This window comes from Aethina tumida, chromosome 2, assembly GCF_024364675.1.
Source record: "Aethina tumida isolate Nest 87 chromosome 2, icAetTumi1.1, whole genome shotgun sequence".
Lineage (NCBI taxonomy): Eukaryota > Metazoa > Arthropoda > Insecta > Coleoptera > Nitidulidae > Aethina > Aethina tumida.
Window position 1 is genome coordinate 6389993 of NC_065436.1, and position 26393 is coordinate 6416385.

General features: G+C 28.3%; 1 protein-coding gene across 1 annotated transcript in view; it reads left to right on the forward strand.

The window, feature by feature from the left end:
• LOC109600231 (insulin-like growth factor-binding protein 7) overlaps positions 1-26393 on the forward strand; it is a 147578-nt gene that overhangs the window by 107122 nt on the left and 14063 nt on the right. The window contains exon 2 of the mRNA XM_049963123.1: positions 10453-10639. Coding sequence (XP_049819080.1) covers positions 10453-10612 — 160 coding nt within the window. The 3' untranslated portion in view covers positions 10613-10639. The remainder of the gene's footprint in view (positions 1-10452; positions 10640-26393) is intronic.

Below are 26393 nucleotides of genomic sequence, written 5' to 3' on the forward strand. Positions count from 1 at the left end.
TAATTCTCACTGTTCCAGAATGTTTTCTGTAACTCTAATAATCATCATCGTATCTAGGAGGAATTAAATATCAATAGTATATTTGTAGGATGATTTAGTAAAATGTGTGGGACGGTAAAACCTTCATGTCTTCCTAATTTCCACTGTCTTAGATTGTTTACTGTAACTTCCATAATCATCATCCCATCTAGCAGGAATGACCTTTGATTAGAATATTTGCAGAATGATTTTGAAAAATATGACAGGCAGTAAAACCTTCGTGTCTTCTTAATATTTATTGTTTTAGAATGTTTTCTGTAACTCCCAGAATCATTATCCCATCCAGCAGAAATGAATTATTAATAGAATATTTGCAGGATATTTGAGGAATATTACTGTGAGACATAATTCTCACTATTCCAGAATGTTTTCTGTAATTTTAATAATTATCGTATCTAGGAGGAATTAAATATCAATAGTATATTTGCAGGATGATTTAGTAAAATCTGAGAGGCAGTACAATCTTCATGTCTTTATAATTTTAACAATTTTACAATGCTTTCTCCCTTAATCACCATCCCACTAAGCAGGAATATTGAATAGAATATTTGTAGAATGATTTAGAAAATTCTGTGAGACAGTAAATCCTTCATGTCTTTATAATTTTAACAATTCTAGAATGCTTTCTGTAACTCCCATAATCATCATCTCACCTAGCAGGAATTATCTTAGAATAGAATATTTGTAGAATAATTTAGAAAATTCTGTGAGTCAGTAAAACCTTTATGTCTTCTTAATTTTCACTATTCTAGAATGTTTTCTGCAACTTCCATAATCATCATTCCACATAACAGAAGTGATGATTTAGGAATATCTGTGAGACAGTAAAACTTTCATATGTTTTTAATTTTAACAATTTTAAAATTCTTTTTGTAACTCCCAGCTTGCAGGAATGATCTCAGAATAGAATATTTATATAATGATTTAGAAAATTCTGTGAAACATTAAAACATTCATGTTTTCCTAATTTTCACTGTACTAAATTGTTTTCTGTAACTCCCATAATTATTATCCCACCTAGAAGAATTATCTATGAATAGAATATTTGTAGAATAATTTAGAAAATTCTGTGAGACAGTGAAACCTTCATGTATTCCTAACTTTCACAATTCTAGACTGTTTTCTGCAACTCCCATAATCATCACCCCATATAGCAGGAATGAAATATCAATAAAATATTTGCAGGATGATTTAAGAAAATCTGTGAGACAGTGAAACAATCCTTCATGTTTTTCTAATTTTCACAGTTCCAGAATGTTTTCTACAACTTTTATAATAATCACCACATCTAGCAGGAATTAAATATCAGTAGAATATTGGCTTAGTGTCTTTTTAATTTTCATTGTTTTTAGAATATTTTATGCAATTCCCATAATCCTTTCGTGATGAATAGTTTGAATTTAATTCATAAATAATGACAAAATAAGGTATAAAAAATTCACTTTTAATATAACTCCAAAATTATCACAGAATATTGTTAAATCAGGAGAATTGTGGTATTTTCTCGATGTTACTATAACCATTACTCCTAAACCATTTATATTGTGTTTAGTTATGGCAATTGTAGCTAATGAAATGGCACCAAATATATTAATGCCTGACCACAAAATCAGATTATAGTGAGGTCAAAAACAATACATAAAATTCATCATTCTCTTTAGCCCTATTCAGTAAAGAATTCCAAATAATGTATGGATAGTTAATAAACTTTATAAGAGTTCTATAAAGCATAACACGAATCAACTTTTTTCTTGATACTCCCACATTCATTACTTGTAAAAGGTGATTTATAGGCTCTATAACAATTTTATATATGAAGGCCAGTTTTTTCTTATTTCTGACACATTTATTTTGTACTCGATAGATGATTGATCATTTCTAATGTGTTGTTTTAATACTTAAATGATAAAAAACTGAACTTCGTTTACATTTTACTTTTAAGATAACTTCGAAATCTGCGATAACATGATGTTATCATAATGTCATTTTCATCTGTCCTCTTCTGTATGAAATTTCAAATAATGTGGGCCATAAACTCTATGAAAATTTTATATGCAGTAACATGGATTCAGTATTTTCTCGACTCCAACATTCATTTCGTGAGGAATAGATGAAATTTCATTTTTAGTTCTTAAATAATAAACTGAGGTAAATACACTTTATTTTTAAGGTAACTCCAACAGCAGTTATCAAAGGACGTTAAATTAGGAGATAGGGCAGGTTAAATTTTAGAATTTTGACGATAAAACGAAGTTACCATAATCATTGCTCCACACGAATCAGCAGCTATGGAGTTCATAGCTACTAAAATGGGACCGAATATGTTAATGTCCCATCACAAAATATGCACCACCGATTGTAGTTAGGCCAAAACTGATACTAAAAATTCGTCATTTTCATCTGATCCATTCACGTAATTTCAAATAACGAGGTCTATAAAAAGTCCATAAACTCTGTGGCAATTTTGGAACGTAGAAAATCAATCCAATTTTTTTAGGTTTAATTTTACATTATACATTGTACAGTTAATTAAAAAATAATAATTAGAGAAAGTTCACTATCGCTCACATGTAGAGCAACTTTAGAAAATTCATTTGTCTTTATAAATGTATAGGTCTAAATATCCATATTATTGTCAGTTATGCAGTATATTTGATGACAAAAATACAGCAAACTAATTGTTCATTAGTTTAGATAGGTATTTATTAATTTTTTAATAAAATCAATCAGATGTCAAAAAGAGACACTCTAAATATTAAACTACAGAAACGTTAATTATTTAAAAATAATAGTAAAAGAGTATATAATAAACTATGTAAAGTTCCGGCTCAAATTTGAGTCCTTTGCTGAGATGTACAATATTCAAAAGCAGATTTCTCTGCTCCACCTTGATTGAATTTACCTCTTCAAAACTATTGGAAAACCATCCGAGTTCAATCCCGTTAGATATTATGACAAAAAACATAAATTTGTACCCTGATACCGTTGAGTTACGTTACTGCTTTTCAATCGAAATACACACATTTCCGGTACCGTAAATTACCGGAATCGAATTCCCGTAATGCGTTATACTTCTTTGAACGTGGCAAACTAGACCAACAACGAAAACAAAATTTATTGCAGATTCGCGATCCATATTATTTAAATACGTAATACGATATTTATTGCGATTTAAAGGTGCATGTGTGCAATTTATGTTCTAGCGATATAAATCATTCGGAGTGATTTATGCGTGCCGGATTTATATTCAAGTACATACTGTTTTTTTGACGTAATTATTGTTGTTTAATAAATTAGTTTACAATAATTATATGTTAATAAATTCAGCTATGTTAGATATTTTGTTGTATATTTTATTATTACAAACAGCTTTTATTTTACGAATACTCATTAGATGTGCTTTATCATTATATTTAATTATCGTAAATTTTCAAAAGAAATTGTAGTACCTTCGAAAATTGATATTGCTTTTCTATAATAAATAAGGAAGAGAATAATTATCTGATTTTACTCTTTAAATTACAAATAAATTAATATTTATAATACATAATATTTAAAGACTTAATTAACATAACATAGTATAATTTAGTTTTAAATTTTACTTCTTTAAACAGATTGTTACAGCTAAATATTTTTCAATTGAATACACAAGTAAATATTTATATAATATATAAACTGTATACCTATTGAAAAACGTTTGATCTCACTGAATTTTGAGAGAGACATTTTGTATGACAGAGACAGTAAAAGTCTCCAACTAAGTGGCACTGTCTCTGTCGTACTCGATATCTGTCTCAAAATGCAGCCGGATAAACGGTTTTCGAAGTGTATATATTTTTAATATTTGTGATTTTTTTTATCATAATATAACTTTATCAAAAAATTTTTATTTTTGTTATTTTTTTGAACTATGAATTTTATTGATTTTAACATAAATAAAATAATTTTAAATTTAAGTTTATTATTATTATTAAAGAGTATTTGAATATTTTTAAATAGTTACATAGATTTTACAATTAATGTCTTAATGAGTCAATTCATGAAAATATTATTAAATAACTTAATATTAGAATTGTTATATTCATTTTTTTTATCCTCATTTGTTAACATATACAATTTGTCATTGAATATTAAAAAATATTCATATTTATAAAAAAAAATAAAATTGATTATTTAATATTTTTATTTATCAAAACATTTGTTTGGTTTTAATAATTTTAGGAAATATTGATTTAAACAACCAACAGATATGTGAAAAATATTTATGTTCTTTTATAAAATAAATAAATAAATAAATTGTTACAAGTAAATGTGTTTCAATTGAATATACATGTAAATATTTATAAAATAATTATTATTACTTATTTTGAGACAATTTTGTATAAATTTCTAATGGATCAATTATTATTATTATTGAAAAAGAAATGTTCTATCAATTTTAACATAAATAAGTTATTTTTAAATGAAAGAAACTCTGAAGAAAATATTACCATGAAATATTATTATAAAAGAGTATTTATATATTTTTGATTAGTTACATATTATTTTTTAATAAGTCAATTCACGAGATTATTATTAATTAACTTAATATAAAAACCGCTATAATTAATATTTCTCATCTCTTTACTATAAAAATTTTTATACAAATTAAGTAATGTAATATGTAATTAATTAATGGTTCTGAAATTATGTTTCCTATAAAAAAGGTGTGATTTTATACATCTCTAAATAATTCTTTCAAATTTTGTCGAATGTTATCAGTAATCAATTGTCAATATTGAAATATTAATTAATTTATTTATACTTATTAATATATTTTTTAAAATAAATAAACTATTTTTAAATTAAGATAAAAATAGAAAAACCACTGAAGAATATTTGTATATTTATACAAATGGACATACTTTAAAGAAAATTTATTATTAACTTAATACAAAAATTGCTATATCACTTTTTCTCACCTTTTGACTGTAAAAAGTTATATAGAAAACAAGTTTGATGGGATGCATAGTTTTTCGGTCTATCTTTTGCACTGTTATCTATTTAATTAAAATTATAAAATAGTTCTAATTTTATTAACTTTTCATAAACATGTGTGTTTATATATTTAAGTATATTAGTTATTTAAAATTATTTTTGTAATTAGTAAATTCACGAAAATTATTAGTTACTTAGTTGTTTATCTTTATTCTTCATTAAATTAAATTAAAATTCTAAAATAAGCTGTATTTAATTTCAATAAAATATAATAAATATATTATACAAATTTTTGTTTATATATATATATATATATATATATATATATATATATATATATATATATATATATATATTAATAAATAATAATATATTAATAAATAACTAAATAAATTTAATTCAATATTCCTAACAGTTTTTTATTAACAAAAACAAAATGAATGAAGAAGTTATTTATAAAGATTGATACAAAAAATATAGTAAAAAACAGAAATAATAAAAATATTTGTTCTATTCAAAAAAACAATTAAATAAAGTTCTTAAATTTAATATAAATTAAACTAAAATATATTTTTTCTGGTAGAAAATTGATGAAACTGTTTGAGGAAATTAATTTAACATATTTTTTGAAAAGAAAAATGTTCTTATATATGAAAATAATTATCTTTTGTATTTTACAAAATTATTCTGAACATTTTTCAGAAAAATAAACTTTCTAATAAATCATTAGAAAATTAAGTAAATTATTTTTATTGAGAAAAAAATGACGGAGTTTTGACTATTTTTACTTTCGAAATTTAAGTAATTTTTGTACACAAATAACTCCAATATGTCAAATATTTCATTTTTAACTTTTTCAGTTACAAATATTTCAAGTGCTGGTAAATTAATATTAAGCAGGAAATGAAAATATTTTGTTACAAAAATAAATAAAGGAATATTTAAATTTTATTTGAACTGAGTAAATATTTTCGACTTTTACATACTCTCTCTGGTAAGAAATCAACAATTCTATTATTTTATCGTCACTAAAACTTTGATGTATTATTTTTACATAAGTCATGTGTAGATTATATAGATTATCTAGATAGGAAACCAAATAACTGAAGGAAATATGAATCTACATTGTCATTATATACAAATTTATTCATCGTTTGTAGTAATATATTGATATTTTTGGCGTAATTGGAACATTTGTCTTGTCCCAAAAATTTATTCACTTAAATGAGCTGCGTTCAAACCATTAAAAACACCCTCGTTGTATACATTGTAATGATGTAAAGACATTTTGAAAAATCCACTTCAATTAAATTTTTGGATAACATCGGAAATATGTTTTTCAGGAACTCCTCGATTAAAACAATTTATATGAATGAAAAATATTGACATTTAGCAGAGACTGTCATTGTTTCTTCTACCACAACATTTTCATTTTCTATAGGATCGTGATCTGCCGAGGTCTGAAATGTTTGTCTCTGAAGAAGCTATTGATTAAAAATGTAAAATTTGGGATAGTAAGATTTTTTATTGTACTCAAATGAATCAGCTTTTTTTCGATTGAAATGAGTTAGGCTTCGTTGAATGCATAATTTACGTACCTTTCTAATGAAATATTATTCATCCCAATCAGGCTTTGCCGTTAATTCTTTCGACTGACAAAAAACTTAATATTCAGTTGAGTTGAATTATCCTAAATAAATATAAAAGAATATGTATATATTTCAAAATGTATGAACCTGTGCTGTTAACATTTTAAACCAACGAAGTTCTCAATGTTAAATTACTTTACATCACAATGATGTTTTGTTCAGTCCACCCACAATTGATATTCGGTTTTTAATTTAGTTACAGGGGTTCTTTTGTGGTCTAGGCACGGACAGGTAATATCACCAAGCCCTATTTTGTAAACTCCGAGTGTGGATGTTTTTCCAGAGGAAATCTCGTTTCGTAACCCAATTAAAATATGAATAATTAATAAGGTAGATTTTTACGGTATGCCGCATTTTAAGCAGTGACGTTGTTATTCTGTTATTCAAATATACCGTCCCCCCACTTTACATATGAATTATCCCCATAAATTGGGAAATTTAAACTTGCACCGTCGTCCACCGTTTCTTAATAAATGTAATCCCAGAGGCGTCGGTTTATTTCTAATCTTATTACGCTAATTAATTTAAGTGCAGTAATTAGGATAATGAACTTATGCCTTACGTTTTCTTTTCATTAGGGTCGCACTTTTAAATTTAATCTTTTGTTGCTAAATCGACGGCGCACAAATGTCTAGGAGATAAGTTTAATTAAATTTATTTTATTAACTGGGGTGTAGATTTTACGGCCCTAAATGGGCGCAAACCCTTGTAAGAGACGTTTCGGTAAGTGTACAATTTCCATATTTCTCTTCAACCAGTTCAGCTTCAGCGAAATGAAATGTACCTACTTAGCTTAGACAATGTATACGCCTTTTTATTGTAGTTTAATTAAAATTGTAGTTAGGGTAAATTATTGTGAATTAGGTTTATAGTTTTTATTATTCGTCAAGTAAAATGTATTATTATAGTTGACAGCAAAAACCATTATGGTAACTGGGATACACTGAACTTTACAATCACATTTACAATTTAATTTTAATTAAATATTAAAATATACTCCTTATTAATTTTGATTATCCCAACCTTTTTGAGGCTTGGGCTTATCTCTCTTTTTAGCCCTAGTTTCTAAGCCACGGAATATTTTTTAAAAACTATTATGCCTTTCATTTATTTGCACAATTTGGAAGAAAAAAAGTTCTCTCGATTAATTTTGATAATCTCAGTCATTTCTGAGATATTTCAGTTCTTCTTTCAGGGATTCTTGTATTTTTTGCAATCTAGTTTTTTTGCTGTTGAATGTTTTTTAAAAACTATTAAACTTTTCATATTCTTTGCCCAATTTGGAAGAAAAAATATACTACCAATTACTTTTGACTGTCTACGCCGTTTCTGAGATATTTCAGTTCTTGTCTCAGAGGGTCTTTTCTCTCTTTTTAACTCTAGTTTCTACACCACAGAATATTTTTTAAAAACTATTACGCCTTTCATATTATTTGCACAATTTGGAAGAAAAAAAGTTCTGTCCATTAATTTTGATAATCTCAGTCATTTCTGAGATATTTCAGATCTTCTTTCAGGGATAATTTTATTTTTTGCACCCTAGTTTTTTCGCTGTTGAATATTTTTTAAAAACTATTAAACTCTTCATATTATTTGCACAATTTGGAAGAAAAAATATACTACTAATTAATTTGACTATCTAAGCGGTTTCTGAGATATTTCAGTTCTTCTCTCAGAGGATTTTTTCTCTTTTTTTAACCCGAGTTTCTACGCCACAGAATATTTTTTAGAAACTATTACGCCTTTCGTATTATTTGCACAATTTGGAAGAAAAAAAGTTCTCTCCATTAATTTTGATAATCTCAGTCATTTCTGAAATATTTCAGTTCTTCTTTCAGGGATTCTTTTATTTTTTGCAGCCTAGTTTTTACGCTGTTGAATGTTTTCTAAAAACTATTAAACTTTACATATTCTTTGCACAATTTGTAAGAAAAAATATACTGCTAATTACTTTTGATTATCTAAGCCGTTTCTGAGATATTTCAGTTCTTCTCTCAGAGGGTTTTTTCTCTTTTTTTTAGCCCTAGTTTCTACACCACAGAATATTTTTTAAAAACTATTATGTCTTTCATATTTTTTGCATAATTTGGAAGAAAAAAAGTTCTTTCCATTAATTTTGATAATCTCAGTCATTTCTGAGATATTTCAGTTCTCTTTTAAAGGGATTTTTCTATTATTTGCACTTTCGTTTCTATGCTGTTGATATTTTATAAAAAATTTAACCTTTTTTTCATATTTTTGTACGATTTGAAAGAAAAAAAACTTTTAAGTTTCATATTCTTTGCAATGTTTTTAAAAAAAATATACTTTCATTAATTTTGATTAACATAACCCTTTTTGAGATATTTCAATTCTTCTTTCAGAGGGGTTTCCCATTTTTTAAGCCCTAGTTTCTATGCCACTGAATATTTTCCATAAACTATTCATATTCTAGAAGAAAACAAAATTATCTTGATTAATTTTGATTATCATTTTTGAGATGATTTGATTAATTTTGATTATTACAACCGTTTTTGAGATATTTCAGTTCTTCTTTCAGAGGAGTTCTTTTCATTATCTCTTTAGTTTCTAAGTCACTGAATATTTGTTGACAACTATTAAACTTTTAATATCCTTTACACAATTTGAAAAATATTATTTTGATTAATTTTAATTATTACAGCCGTTTTTGAGATATTTCAGTTATTCTTTCAGAGGGCTTTTCCACATTATCTCTGTAGTTTCTAAGTCACTGAATATTTGTTGAAAACTATTAAACTTATCGTATTCTTTACATAATTTAAAAAATATAATTTTGATTATTACAGCCGTTTTTGAGATATTCCAGTTCTATTTTCAGAGGAATTCTCTTTTTTTTTTCGCCTTAGTTTTTTTGCCATTAAATAATTTTTTACAATTATTAAGATTTTCATATTATTTGCACAATTTTGGAAGAAAAAGTATACTACTCATTAATTTTGATTATCTCAGTTTTTTCTGATATATTTTAGTTCTGCTTTCAGAAGAGCTCTCCCATTTTTTAGCCATAATTTTTATGTCACTGAACATTTTGTAAAAACTATTAAGTGTTCAATATTCTTAGCACAATTTGGAAAAAAATACTAATCATTACTTTTGGCTATCACTGCAGTTTTTGAGATATTTAGGTTCTTTCAGAGGAATTCTTTATTTTTCACCTTAGCTTCTAAGCTATTGCATATTTTTTAAAAACCATTTCTCGTATTATTTGTACAATTGGAAAGAAAAAAGGTACTCTTAATTAATTTTGGTTGTCTCAGCCGTCTTTGAGATATTTCATAAGTAATTGTATAAACTAATAATAATAATAAACCAGTAAAGATTACACATTCTTAAAGTATATACCATTTTCCTAAGCTAGGTATATTTTTAAGCCTATGTCACAAGTTATAAATGTGCTGGTGAAACTCGTAGGATAATAAAAGTGTAGTCACTCTTCCCAGAAACGTAGGGTATGTTAAATATACGTTTTATCATAAATAGAACGTGGGAAGGATGTCGTTGTTTCTTTTATATTCTTTATGGAATGTTGGCAAAAAATACTTCTCACAAATACATTTTTATGAAAAAGTATATGCGTTAAAACATACAAAACACAAAAATGAGTATAAACTGAAATTGATTGGATTTATACAAAATATTTCCCCGAAAAATATTTAAGCCTTCGAGAGAAATTATTGGTGTTGAAATATAAAACCGAACGGCCTTATCCCGGTTGATGTTGATGGGAGCGTAGGAGGGAGTTTTATTTTGTGCTATCTTGTTTCAGATGTTGTCAGGAGTGTGCGAGGACGGAAGGAGAGCCATGCGGCGGCGAATTAGGATTTAGTGGGACGTGCGAGCCCGGATTATCGTGTCAACAACCGGGACCAACACCCAGCGAGGGCATCTGCAGGCCCATCATTTTCGACAACCATGAAGACACGTGAAAATTAATTTATCTTTTTTATAAATATGTAAGTACTTATTACAATTGTATTATATCATTGTATGTATGTATTTAGTACTGTCAAAGAGTTCAAAATAAACAATTAAAATTAATTATTTTAATATTTTATTTTTTAATACAAATTTAAACTTATAGAAAAAATAAAACAGGAAAAATATTGCCATTTTTTTGGGTAATTATGCTTTAAAATATGAAGAAAAAAACAGGTATTGGTCTTACAGATATTTATTTAAAAAATTAAATACTAATAACAACTATTACTGTTTTTTAGGTTTACTATAATAAAGTACCAGATATTGGTCTACTAGATCAAATAAATTTTGAGTGCATATAAAATGAATAAGATGAAAAATATGAAGCTTGGAATATTGGAATTATGTATATACATACCTATACACTAATTTCTTTAATTCTAATATTTATAATTCCATATATTATTAATATTTCTTTTTTGATATTTATATTAATTTTTTTTAATTTTTTTATAATTTTGTATTAAAATGTGTTGGTAACAAATTTTATATGTATGTAAATTAAATGAGATAAAAAATGTGAAACTTGGAATATTGGATTTATATTTTATTTTATATTTTAGTAGTTTTAACAATTATATTTTCCAATTGATACATAAGTTATCTAGCTTTCTTCGGCTGCTAAGTCAAAAAGAAAAAAAAAAAATGGTAAATATGTATATCAAGAATGTGAAACTTGGAATACAAGAATTATATTTACAGTAGTGGCCATAATTACAACTACCATTAACCTACTAAATTAAATTAAAAATGTGAGATTAACTTCTTGAATTGGATGCCAAAATCTATAATGTTTGTTTAGTTAATTATTCAGAACAATTGCATTGTTGTGCTTAGTATCGTCAGTCAATTGAAAATAAATAATTTAAATTAATGATTTTTAAATTTTAATATTTTTTATACGCAACCAATCCAGTAATTAATTGCTATTAAACAAATTCTAAGAATAAGTTGATTATATTAAAAGTAATTTATTTTATTCACTGTTAGATCCATTTTTAAGGGGTACTATTTAAAATTTTTTAATTAATCAGTAAAGTAACCTTTAAAATACTATAAAAAATATGATTTTGATGTTTAATAAATGTTTAAACATCGTGAATACGCAAATAAATTGTATAATTACAACTACATCCAAAAGGGTATTACAATTATGTTTTCAAATATCTTATCCTAATTCATTTGAATATTTTAATTAATTTTTTTGTTGCGCATCCACCATTTTTGTAACGGTTGTTAAAAATGGCGAATGCGCAACCAATCCTATAATTAATTACTATTAAACAAATTCTAAGAATAAGTTGATTATATTAAAAGTATTTTATTTTATCCTCTGTTAGATCCTTTTCTAAGGGGTACTATTTAAAATTTTTTAATTAATCAGTAAAGTAACCTTTAAAATACTATAAAAAATATGATTTTGATGTTTAATAAATGTTTATACATCGTGAATGTGCAAACAAATTGTATAATTACAACTACATCGAAAAGGCAATTAATGTTATATTTTCAAATATCTTATCCTAATTCATTTGAATATTTTAATTATGTTTTTTGTTGCGCATTCACCATTTTTACAACTGTTGTTAAAAATGGCGAATGCGCAACCAATCCTATAATTAATTACTATTAAACAAATTCTAAGAATAAGTTGATTATATTAAAAGTATTTTATTTTATCCTCTGTTAGATCCATTTTTAAGAGGTACTATTTAAAATTTTTTAATTAATCAGTAAAGTAACCTTTAAAATACTATAAAAAATATGATTTTGATGTTTAATAAATATTTAAGCATCGTGAATGCGCAAACAAATTATATAATTACAACTATATCCAAATGGGAATTAATTTTATGTTTTCAAAAATCTTATCCTAATTCATTTGAATATTTTAATTAAGTTTTTTGTTGCGCATCCACCATTTTTACAACTGTTGTTAAAACTGGCGAATTATTAAAAAATTTAAATACTAGGTTAAACTTTTGTGTATTCCAGTTAATAAATAATACAATAGAAGTATGCTATTAATATTTTTACTATGAAAATATATTATATTGTATATTTTTAGTTTTTATCATTTAATATTTCTATATGATTATTATAATATTTTATATTTAGTATAATAAATATAAAATTTTAAAATTATCCGACCTTCCTCTCTTGCTAGGTCACAAAAATTTGGTAATTGAATAAACTATCGGTCAATAATGTGAAACAAATTGTATGACATAACCCATGATGTGCACTGCTTTTCTCTGATATTGTTGTGACTACTTTGCAACTGGTCAATCTAATTTTATTCTTTAAAAAATTGCCTACTTTTTACTAGCGATCTTTTACTTATTATAATTATTTAATCATTGGTCGAACTGAAAATGTAAGAAAAATTAAACTTCAGTGTTATCAAGTCTGAGAGACACAATAAAAGAGGAACTTACATCTACAGTATTATTAAAAAATTTAGAGAAATTGGCCGAAGACAATCGATAACTGAATCATTTGAATGCCAAATCCTCCCCTGGAGGAAATGGGGGATCAACAAACTTCGATATAAAAATTTTAAATGAATTCATCAGCAATTCAGGAAGTTTGAAGTAATCATACTTGTCATGTATAGTCTCTACTAAGAAGATAGATCAACATTATAAAAAAGATATTATACAAAGTGTCAATGTTAAATTAAATAACACAGATTTAATCATTAAAAATCTCTTTCAAAATGGGGCAAACGCCCTCCATTATTTATCCATCCCGTATAATCCTTTGACCTGGAAATTTAAAATGTACATATTTTCCCATGAAAACAACATCTTTTCTGTCAATGAAACAATAATTATTGTCAAAACGAATATTATTCGTTTAGTTGTTTTCGAAACGAAATTCGCCCGACCGGAATGCAATTTTCTGCTGCGCTGACAGTGAAAAAATGCGCCACCGCTGGTTCGTATCGCCGCAGTTCGTGCATTATACAGCAACGATAGCATTTGGAACCGAACCAATGTTAATCTCATCCGGAATTAAATAAAGTATTACACGGAAGGAAGTGATCCCGATATGGCTGACCTATATTTGAAATGTTTTTGACGTCTGGTTGTAATCTATTTTGCTCTATCTGGAAATAAATTGACATGCATTTCCTAGTGACATCGTCGTTATTGTGATAACGGCAATGATGTGGAGTCAGCTATTTGCTGCAGCTAAAAGATATCAGGCGAATGCCAATTGATTTTGGGACATCAAAATTTAGTTTTGGGTTGTTTAAATAAAACAAAATTTCATCAAAAATAAATATAATAATTAATTATCCTAAATAAAACAAAGGTTAATAATTTATTAGACAAATAATAAAATAACAGAAGGATTAAAACCGTAAAACCATCCATCCTAAAGCCATTTGTACACAGGTACGTTTGTGTGATTGTATATAAATCAATGTTGAAATAATATAGTAAACGAAAAGTTCAACTTTAATAGGTTTAATTTATTTAATGGGGTAAACAACATACAAAGTTGGAAACTTCAAATAGTAAACCAATATAAATGTAATTTAGTAAATGTAGCTTTGACTACATTTGCAAAATGAAATTAAATTCAGTTCAGGTTACTTATTCATTATTTTCTACAAACACAAAACTAAAAAGTTTAATAAACATTTTAACACTGGATTGATGAGTATCATATATTTTAAAACTGGACAATTTAAAATTCAATTCATGGAACAATTTGGGTTAAAATTACAAAGAGATTTAACACACAAAATAAAGGTTGAAATTATACATTTATTTTAGTAATTGCCTAATTAAATGAGGCATGAGGATTATTGATTATTGACATTAATATTAAAATATACATTTTGTAAGTTTTTATTCTTTAAAATAGAATATAGAAATGAATTTAAACAAAAGTAGAAGGATAACAGTATATTGTAAAACCGACAATTAAACAAGCAACAGCAGTTTTTTAATAAATTTCAATGAGGAGGTGTCAAAACTAATATAGTTTTGGTAAAACATAGATGTTACAGCAATTTCCACCCTTCTGGAATATAAAAAAGGTGAATTACAAATATCATTAACATTTTTTTCATACCTTTTTGATTATTAGCCTGAGAGGTGCAGCCAATAACCTCCGGTACTTAGTGATTAATGAATGTCAATGATTATTTTATGAGGTCATCATAAAACATTTAATGTGGAAGCACGTTGGTTCCAGGCAAGAGTTTTATAAAAGTTCAACAAAGGGGAAAGTTATGTGTAAACCAGTATAAATCTTTCTTTACTATTTTCTTGGCATTGTAGTCGGATCGCAAATAGTGCATGCATTTTACGACAGATTTAAAATCTTCAATGCAAAAGCTATGTCACCTCCATTTTATTCCCACAACGACGGATTTTATATTCAAATATTCGATTTAACTTTGCTATATTTTATTTAACTAGGTCTTTGCCGAATAGACACACACTGGTGTGTAAATAGTATTTAAATTTATTCATTCGGGATAAATGAAATCTTTGACTCGTTTTTACGGTAAAAATAGACATCCTTGTAAAATTAGATCACCACTTAATAAACATTTTTAGATAATTCCTATAATATTTTATCCTTTAGTATGTTAATTGATAATTTAAAAAAGATTTTAAGACTGTTGTTAATGTTAATCAACTGTTTTATGTAAGAGACTGAGCTTTATATAAATAATGCCTAAATTAGCTTTAATGTTTTTTTGATACTTAAAACCCGCGGAAAATTAATATTTAATGAAGTGAAAGGGCAAAAATATGGAGTCCATTTTGCTTAGATAACTTGTTCACTGGGAATCGTAAAGCATGATTTATAATTCTTTTATTTAAGTTACACAAAGGGAAAAGTTCATCCCTTTGAGGATTAAAAAGAGAAATTCTAAATTTCTTGGAGATTATTATCATTCTCTAGTTGTGTCTAAGGAAACTGAGATGTCATAAATCATTTGAATTGTTCATTGTTGTTTAACCCCATTTGAATTATATTTTTTTTTTTAAATAAAAACAGAAGAGTAAGTAAAAAATTTGTTTCCCAGTGTCCTGGGAAACTAATTTTCATATTTTATTTTACTCTTTGAAGAGTAAATTGATTAAAATTTAAAGTGATACACGTAAATTCATGAAACGTGCCTAACGAGTATATTGGAAATTATTAAAATAATGACTGATAGGTAAATAATTATGCATTAATTCAAACAATGACTGCACTTTAAGCTTGATTATGTGGGACAGTTATAATTAATTATAATTATAATTGAATAGAAATGGTTACAATTCAGTTATTGTACTAATTTGTTAATTATTTTTTACATGTGTTTTATATTCTATACAGTATAATACTATTTCAGCATCATTAACACAGTACAATTTTCAATTTGTTTCAATATGATTAAACAAAAATTAAGAGGAACTGCACAAAAGAATTACTGTTTATTTTTCATTGTTTAAAAATTATCTCTCATTTAAAATTGAAAAACTTGTACTTTACTTATCTTGATTAAGTTCTCGCTGTTTCTTCAAAAATGGCTGTAGCAGTACTCAGTGTATGAAATTTCAAATGATAACCATCTGAACTTAAATTTCAGTATATGCTAGTTCACTTTAGTTTAAACAACGCTCTCCTCATGTTGCAAAACCAATAAAAACCTACCTAGAAACGGTTCAATGGGATCAGAGATAGTCCCTTTCGATTTTCACCATTTCTGTTCTATGACACATGACCTGGCTCAGCAATGCTTCCATTCTTACGAAGATAATACGGAACGAATCGATTCTTGAACAGCCTCAAAAGATATATAGTTTTTTTGATGTGGAATTTATATGCTGTTAGAAAAATAACAAAAAGTTGTGGCTAATGATGGGTAATACTTTGAGTTCCTTTAAACTGATCAAAAAAAACATATTTTGACCAAAATATAAATTTAAACATATATTTATATACGCCCTGTATTCATTGATTATTTGTTAAAAGAAAATGAAAACAATAAAACCTTAGATAAAAAACAACGAAGTCGAAAAAACTCATCATTGATTTCAGTCGATATTTAATTATTCAGTTTTATTTTCATTCTGTTCAAGAATTAACAACCAATTTCTACTGCCATTTCTCAAAATCATTTGTCAGAAACTATCAACGGTTTCTGGAGACTGGACATGTGGGAGATAGGCCTAAAGAAGGTCGACCTAGATTTACATCCAACCAGGAAGACAGACTATTAATCAGAGAAGCATGAGCAGACCCAAAAAGAAACTGCCCACTTCTCAGACAAAACCTGTTTTTGGTTACTGAACTTCAAATAAACCCAAGGACAGTTTTAAATCAGATAAATAATGCAGGACTCCGTTGCAGGAGACCCTTCCAGCCTGTCCATCGTGCTGCAAGATTAACTTGGTGTCAGGAAAGAGTATAATGGCATAAAGAGTGGAATACTGAGATTTTTACAGATTTGGAGTATTTAGTGATAGAGTCAGGAGACTCGTCTCCAAGTCAAAGAATAAATCCATGTTAATTGGAGGAAGCTTACTCGTACCAAGAGGGGTCCATAATGGTTTGAGGTGGTATCTTTTTAAGAGGTAGAACGGAGTTCTACATCTATGACCATATCATCATTGTTGGACATTATCTATGGAATTTGAAACCAAATTTTCGATTTTTAGACGACTGTGATAGACCACATAGAGCTAGGGTTGTTCCCAACCACTTAGGAAATGTCCAAATTGACTTTCTGCCCTTTCCAGCCTTGTCACCTAATCTAAATTGCATACAATATACCTGGAATATGCTTGGGAGATTATTAATTGCTCACCAATATCGTGCTCATACTATCAGAGAATTGAGACAACTTCTTCCAGAATTATGGAACGCTTTGGATCAAAAGGGTATAAGCTGTAATAGGAAGCAGAGGTAGAATTACTCGATTTAAAAAGAAATGACGTATTTTTCATTTTATATGTTTTCTTAATTATTTTGTAAAATAAATTTTAAGGGGTCTTTGTTTTAATTTCTTATTGATATTTATTACTATTATTACAATTCTACTATTAGAGTTTTAATTTTAAATAAATAACCATTTAGTTTTAAAATAACTTTATTTTAAATCAAGTTTTTATTTTATAAAAGAAACAGCGAGAACTTATTCAAGCTTCTATTATATTGTTTTTTATCGTTTTATATTCAAAAAATAGTTAACTTAATTCTAACTATCCTGCGAATAAAAGTTCTATTCAAACAATTACTGTAATGGATTGCCTGCTAAACAAATTAAATCTTAATGATTTTTATATTTGAACTGTTGTTCCGTAACATTGTTGTGTTTTATGAGGCAATAAATTTTCTTTAAAAGCACTATTAATCTAGCTATCAGGGCCGTGATGTTTTCAAATAATAATAAAAAAAAACTCAATAAAGGCTCCGACAAAATAAAATTACACGAAATTCACAAACACCCCGCATTGCATAATTGTAAGTGCAGACGATGTAAGTATCACTTGAACACTAAAACTTTCAAATCAAACCGCTCCGCTACATTTTAACAAAGTTAAACTCCAATAAAAAGCGCCGTTCGGCCGAATTAAAATGGTCGGTTTCCGTTTATTTCGCATACAATATGTCCGTGGCGAAAGAGGCTGTTGACGTTACGCCAAAATAAGCACGACTCTTGTCATATAAAATTTTGATGCTGTTGTTTCGACATTATGTGCCGACCAATTACCCCGTTTTTTCATTGTTTTAGGAAATATGTGCAATGATAATTTCCTTTTTTTGTCATTTTGGTTACATCGTTTTTTCCATTTTTCGTATACTATTTTGCCTACATGTCGGGCAATTTTTTATTGAACTACTTTTTAATCAACTTTATGGCTGACTTCAATGGACAAAATTATAGTTAGCTTTTACTTTATGGTATTTCTTTGCTCTGTGACTCTAAATTTATTATTTACTAGATGTCATTGGATCATTGGACGAAGTGAAACTGTAATAAAAATCATATTTTAGCGTTATCAAGACTCAGAGGAACAAGAAGAGATGGCTAAGAGTTTATTCCAGTTAAAGTCTCCACCCTGTGCAGTTGTTCGAGCTCATATATAAAGACAGAAGGGTAAAAAAATCTAAGTTGCCCTCTTAAAATTAGGAAAATTTCCTGAAAAATTACCGTGTAAATAAAGGTATTTACGTCGACAGTACAGTTTCACAGGATACTCAATTACAGTTTCCACTTTACATTTAATGTTTTTACCGTAGTTGTATCGACATTAAATTGAGTTACGCCTTCAAAGAAACGAATAAACATTGAATGCATAAATAATTCAGCACCCTAAAACGAGCTCTGATATTCCATGTTAAATACTTCAGTTAATGTTCGCATTTCTAGTAAAGGGGCCATACTCCGTGAGCAAACTGGGCTTAATTAATTTAACTTTTGCAAGAGCAAAAACTTTACAAAGAAGGTAATAAGATGAGGAGATCAAAGATCTCGGTGTTGGCGCCCTTCCATCCCTGGTTGCGTACCAATAATCCATGACACACCTCCTTATATAACAATAGAAAACACTGTTGGGTAACAACAACTTCTAGTTTCACGTCCTTGGATTACACGGCTGGAATTTTAATTAATACCTGAGGTGTTTGTTTTCCTGAAATTATAATTTAATTCAGTTGCCATTGTTCTTTAGTGTATCCACTTTAAATTTATAAGCTAAAATATTGAAATTACTTTCACTTAAGGAATGGAATAAAAAATTAAATGGTTGAAACTTTCCCTTCGTTACAAGAAGGGGAGAAATTCATTGCTTTAGTAAAAAATTGTGTGACAACAGGGCTGTAATTGAAAATACCAGTCAATACAAAATAAAATGTTTTATTCTAAGCAATGACCGATTTACTTTTCAAAGTTTCCACACGGATTACGTAACGAGGTCGCAATAATAGGAAGCCGTCTCTTTTATTAAACAACAGAACCAGTGTATATTAGAACAAGTCTAAAATACTAGATGAGACACACATTCGAAATAGAAATGATAAAATATTCATATATTCCGGTGTAAAATGCAAATCGCCAGAAACTTTCCAGATTAAAGATAACGTAAACAATCTGCGCCTTTCCATGACCAACTATTCGCCGACGATGTAACTTATTGGGCTTACGCGGTGTTCAAAATTCACAAATTTACGGAATTTAATTTCGGTTCGGTGCAATGAGAACATCACGTACAAACTTCCACGAACTCGAACTTCATTTTTCCGGTAAAATGGAAATTTTCTGAGGAGAACATTGGTGATTAGATTTAAGACAAGTCGAAAGTCCTTAGGCTCTTTTTATTGTTATTAACATAGCTAAAAAGCTGCGTTGAGGACATCGGAATAACGAGAGTGGAAATATATTTTAAAATGGAGGTTCATTTGCCTATATAAATTTAATTTAATCGATTGTATTGTATATTATACATACCAATAAATAATAAACTAAATCCATGACATCCACAAGTAGATGTAGCTGTACAATTCCTCCAAACGTTTGTATTATTGAAGGTATTAATAGAAACAAAAGACATCAACAGACATATTTTAATCTAGATTCATCAATACATTTATCACATTCAGGGAAAATACCCATTCCATCGTTCAGCAGTCTTTCCGTGCTATCAAAAAATAGTACTGAAATATCATCGATCGACGAAGAAAATTCTACTGATTTTGAAGTAGATTTAGCAATGTTTTAAGGATCATGTGTGATAAAAGAAAACTTTGGTCACCACATTTCGTATATAAAACAAGTATTGAACATTTACCACAGAAGACTATGAAAAAGAGACTGTAAAGTTTGACGTACCAATCATTGGATGATACCTTGAAACCATCGAAAGGACTACTATGTATGTCTCATATTTATTGAAGGTATTAATAGAAACAAAAGACATTAACAGACATATTCTAATCTAAATTCAGCAATACATTTATCACATTCAGGAAAAATACCCATTCCTTCCTTCAGCAGTCTTTCCGTGCTATCAAAAAATAGTACTGAAACATCAACGACCGATGAAGAAAATTCTACTGATTTTGAAATAGATTTAGCAATGTTTTAAGGATCATTTGGGATAAAAGATAAATTTGGTCTCCACATTTCTTATATAAAACATGTATTGAACATTTACCACAGAGGACTATGAGAAAGAGACTGTAAAGTTTGACGTACCAATCATTGGAAGGTACTTTGAAACCATCAAAAGGACTGATATTTTCGTCTCATACTTATTGAAGGTATTAATAGAAACAAAAGACATCAACAGACATATTCTAATTTAGATTCAGTAATACATTTATCAAATTCAGGAAAAATACCCATTCCTTCCTTCAGCAGTCTTTCCGTGCTATCAAAAAATAGTACTGAAACATCATCGACCGACGAAGAAAATTCTACTGATTTTGAAGTAGATTTAGCAATGTTTTAAGGATCATGTGGGATAAAAGATAAATTTGGTCTCGACATTTCTTATATAAAACATGTATTGAACATTTACCATAGAGGATTATGAGAAAGAGACTGTAAAGTTTGACGTACCAATCATTGGAAGGTACCTTGAAACCATCAAAAGGACAGTTATTTTCGTCTCATACTTGTTGAAGGTATTAATAGAAACAAAAGACATCAACAGACATATTTTAATCTAGATTCATCAATACATTTATCACATTCAGGAAAAATACCCATTCCATCGTTCAGCAGTCTTTCCGTGCTATCAAAAAATAGTACTGAAACATCATCGACCGACGAAGAAAATTCTACTGATTTTGAAATAGATTTAACAATGTTTTAAGGATCATTTGGGATAAAAGATAAATTTGGTCTCAACATTTCTTATATAAAACAAGTATTGAACATTTACCACAGAGGACTATGAGAAAGAGACTGTAAAGTTTGACGTACCAATCATTGGAGGGTACCTTGAAACCATCGAAAGGACTACTATGTATGTCTCATATTTATTGAAGGTATTAATAGAAATAAAAGACGTCAACAGACATATTCTAATTTAGATTCAGCAATACATTTATCACATTCAGGAAAAATACCCATTCCTTCCTTCAGCAGTCTCTCCGTGCTATCAAAAAATAGTACTGAAACATCATCGACCGACGAAGAAAATTCTACTGATTTTGAAGTAGATTTAGCAATGTTTTAAGGATCATGTGGGATAAAAGATAAATTTGGTCTCGACATTTCTTATATAAAACATGTATTGAACATTTACCATAGAGGATTATCAGAAAGAGACTGTAAAGTTTGACGTACCAATCATTGGAAGGTACCTTGAAACCATCAAAAGGACAGTTATTTTCGTCTCATACTTGTTGAAGGTATTAATAGAAACAAAAGACATCAACAGACATATTCTAATCTAGATTCAATAATATATTTATCACATTCAGGAAAAATACCCATTCCATCCTTCAGCAGTCTTTGCATGCTATCAAAAAATAGTACTAAAACATCATCGACCGACGAAGAAAATTCTACTGATTTTGAAGTAGATTTAGCAATGTTTTAAGGATCATGTGTGATAAAAGAAAAATTTAGTCACCACATTTCGTTTATAAAACACGTATTAAACATTTACCACAGAAGACTATGAAAAAGAGACTGTAAAGTTTGACGTACCAATCATTGGATGGTACCTTGAAACCATCAAAAGGACAGTTATTTTCGTCTCATACTTATTGAAGGTATTAATAGAAACAAAAGACATTAACAGACATATTTTAATCTAGATTCAGCAATACATTTATCACATTCAGGAAAAATACCCATTCCGTCCTTCAGCAGTCTTTCCATGCTACCAAAAAATGGTACTGAAACATCAACGACCGATGAAGAAAATTCTACTGATTTTGAAATAGATTTAGCAATGTTTTAAGGATCATGTGGGATAAAAGATAAATTTGGTCTCCACATTTCTTATATAAAACATGTATTGAACATTTACCATAGAGGACTATGAGAAAGATACTGTAAAGTTTGACGTACCAATCATTGGAAGGTACCTTGAAACCATCAAAAGGACTGTTATTTTCGTCTCATACTTATTGAAGGTACTAATAGAAACAAAAAACATCAACAGACATATTTTAATCTAGATTCATCAATACATTTATCACATTCAGGAAAAATACCCATTCCTTCCTTCAGCAGTCTTTCCGTGCTATCAAAAAATAGTACTGAAACATCAACGACCGATGAAGAAAATTCTACTGATTTTGAAATAGATTTAGCAATGTTTTAATGATCATGTGGGATAAAAGATAAATTTGGTCTCCAGATTTCTTATATAAAATATGTATTGAACATTTACCATAGAGGACTATGAGAAAGAGACTGTAAAGTTTGACGTACCAATCATTGGAAGGTACCTTGAAACCATCAAAAGGACAGTTATTTTCGTCTCATACTTGTTGAAGGTATTAATAGAAACAAAAGACATCAACAGACATATTCTAATCTAGATTCAATAATATATTTATCACATTCAGGAAAAATACCCATTCCATCCTTCAGCAGTCTTTGCATGCTATCAAAAAATAGTACTAAAACATCATCGACCGACGAAGAAAATTCTACTGATTTTGAAGTAGATTTAGCAATGTTTTAAGGATCATGTGTGATAAAAGAAAAATTTAGTCACCACATTTCGTTTATAAAACACGTATTAAACATTTACCACAGAAGACTATGAAAAAGAGACTGTAAAGTTTGACGTACCAATCATTGGATGGTACCTTGAAACCATCAAAAGGACAGTTATTTTCGTCTCATACTTATTGAAGGTATTAATAGAAACAAAAGACATTAACAGACATATTTTAATCTAGATTTAGCAATACATTTATCACATTCAGGAAAAATACCCATTCCGTCCTTCAGCAGTCTTTCCATGCTACCAAAAAATGGTACTGAAACATCAACGACCGATGAAGAAAATTCTACTGATTTTGAAATAGATTTAGCAATGTTTTAAGGATCATGTGGGATAAAAGATAAATTTGGTCTCCACATTTCTTATATAAAACATGTATTGAACATTTACCATAGAGGACTATGAGAAAGATACTGTAAAGTTTGACGTACCAATCATTGGAAGGTACCTTGAAACCATCAAAAGGACTGTTATTTTCGTCTCATACTTATTGAAGGTACTAATAGAAACAAAAAACATCAACAGACATATTTTAATCTAGATTCATCAATACATTTATCACATTCAGGAAAAATACCCATTCCTTCCTTCAGCAGTCTTTCCGTGCTATCAAAAAATAGTACTGAAACATCAACGACCGATGAAGAAAATTCTACTGATTTTGAAATAGATTTAGCAATGTTTTAATGATCATGTGGGATAAAAGATAAATTTGGTTTCCAGATTTCTTATATAAAATATGTATTGAACATTTACCATAGAGGACTATGAGAAAGAGACTGTAAAGTTTGACGTACCAATCATTGGAAGGTACCTTGAAACCATCAAAAGGACAGTTATTTTCGTCTCATACTTGTTGAAGGTATTAATAGAAACAAAAGACATCAACAGACATATTCTAATCTAGATTCAATAATATATTTATCACATTCAGGAAAAATACCCATTCCATCCTTCAGCAGTCTTTGCATGCTATCAAAAAATAGTACTAAAACATCATCGACCGACGAAGAAAATTCTACTGATTTTGAAGTAGATTTAGCAATGTTTTAAGGATCTTGTGTAATAAAGAAAAATTTGGTCACCACATTTCGTATATAAAACAAGTATTGAACATTTACCACAGAAGACTATGTAAAGTTTGACGTACCAATCATTGGATGGTACCTTGAAACCATCGAAAGGACTGTTATTTTCGTCTCATACTTATTGAAGGTATTAATAGAAACAAAAGACATCAACAGACATATTCTAATCTAGATTCAGCAATACATTTATCACATTCAGGAAAAATACCCATTCCGTCCTTCAGCAGTCTTTCCGTGCTACCAAAAAATAGTACTGAAACATCAACGGCCGATGAAGAAAATTCTACTGATTTTGAAGTAGATTTAGCAATGTTTTAAGGATCATGTGTGATAAAAGATAAATTTGGTCTCCACATTTCTTATATAAAACATGTATTGAACATTTACCACAGAGAACTATGAGAAAGGGACTGTAAAGTTTGACGTACCAATCATTGGAAGGTACCTTGAAACCATCAAAAGGACTGTTATTTTCGTCTCATACTTATTGAAGGTACTAATAGAAACAAAAAACATCAACAGACATATTTTAATCTAGATTCATCAATACATTTATCACATTCAGGAAAAATACCCATTCCTTCCTTCAGCAGTCTTTCCGTGCTATCAAAAAATAGTACTGAAACATCAACGACCGATGAAGAAAATTCTACTGATTTTGAAATAGATTTAGCAATGTTTTAATGATCATGTGGGATAAAAGATAAATTTGGTTTCCAGATTTCTTATATAAAATATGTATTGAACATTTACCATAGAGGACTATGAGAAAGAGACTGTAAAGTTTGACGTACCAATCATTGGAAGGTACCTTGAAACCATCAAAAGGACAGTTATTTTCGTCTCATACTTGTTGAAGGTATTAATAGAAACAAAAGACATCAACAGACATATTCTAATCTAGATTCAATAATATATTTATCACATTCAGGAAAAATACCCATTCCATCCTTCAGCAGTCTTTGCATGCTATCAAAAAATAGTACTAAAACATCATCGACCGACGAAGAAAATTCTACTGATTTTGAAGTAGATTTAGCAATGTTTTAAGGATCTTGTGTAATAAAGAAAAATTTGGTCACCACATTTCGTATATAAAACAAGTATTGAACATTTACCACAGAAGACTATGTAAAGTTTGACGTACCAATCATTGGATGGTACCTTGAAACCATCGAAAGGACTGTTATTTTCGTCTCATACTTATTGAAGGTATTAATAGAAACAAAAGACATCAACAGACATATTCTAATCTAGATTCAGCAATACATTTATCACATTCAGGAAAAATACCCATTCCGTCCTTCAGCAGTCTTTCCGTGCTACCAAAAAATAGTACTGAAACATCAACGGCCGATGAAGAAAATTCTACTGATTTTGAAGTAGATTTAGCAATGTTTTAAGGATCATGTGTGATAAAAGATAAATTTGGTCTCCACATTTCTTATATAAAACATGTATTGAACATTTACCACAGAGAACTATGAGAAAGGGACTGTAAAGTTTGACGTACCAATCATTGGAAGGTATTTTGAAACCATCAAAAGGACTGTTATTTTCGTCTCATATTTATTGAAGGTATTAATAGAAACAAAAGACATCAACAGACATATTCTAATCTAGATTCAGCAATACATGTATCCCATTCTGAAAAAAATACTCATTTTATCATTCAGCAGTCTTTCTGCACTGTCAAAAGATGTTAGTGTAACATCAACGACTGATGAAGAAAACTCTACTAAGTTGACTAATTAATGACAACATTGGTTTGAAGTAAAAATGAACAACACATCCCATAAAAGTCTTAACCCTCACTTTTCCAATAAACGAAACTAATGTCTATTTAAGATTCTGTTCCCTAAAATTACCTGTATTTTCTAAGTTATTCGTTGTTTGTTATATTTGCGTTATTTATTATCCTATTATGA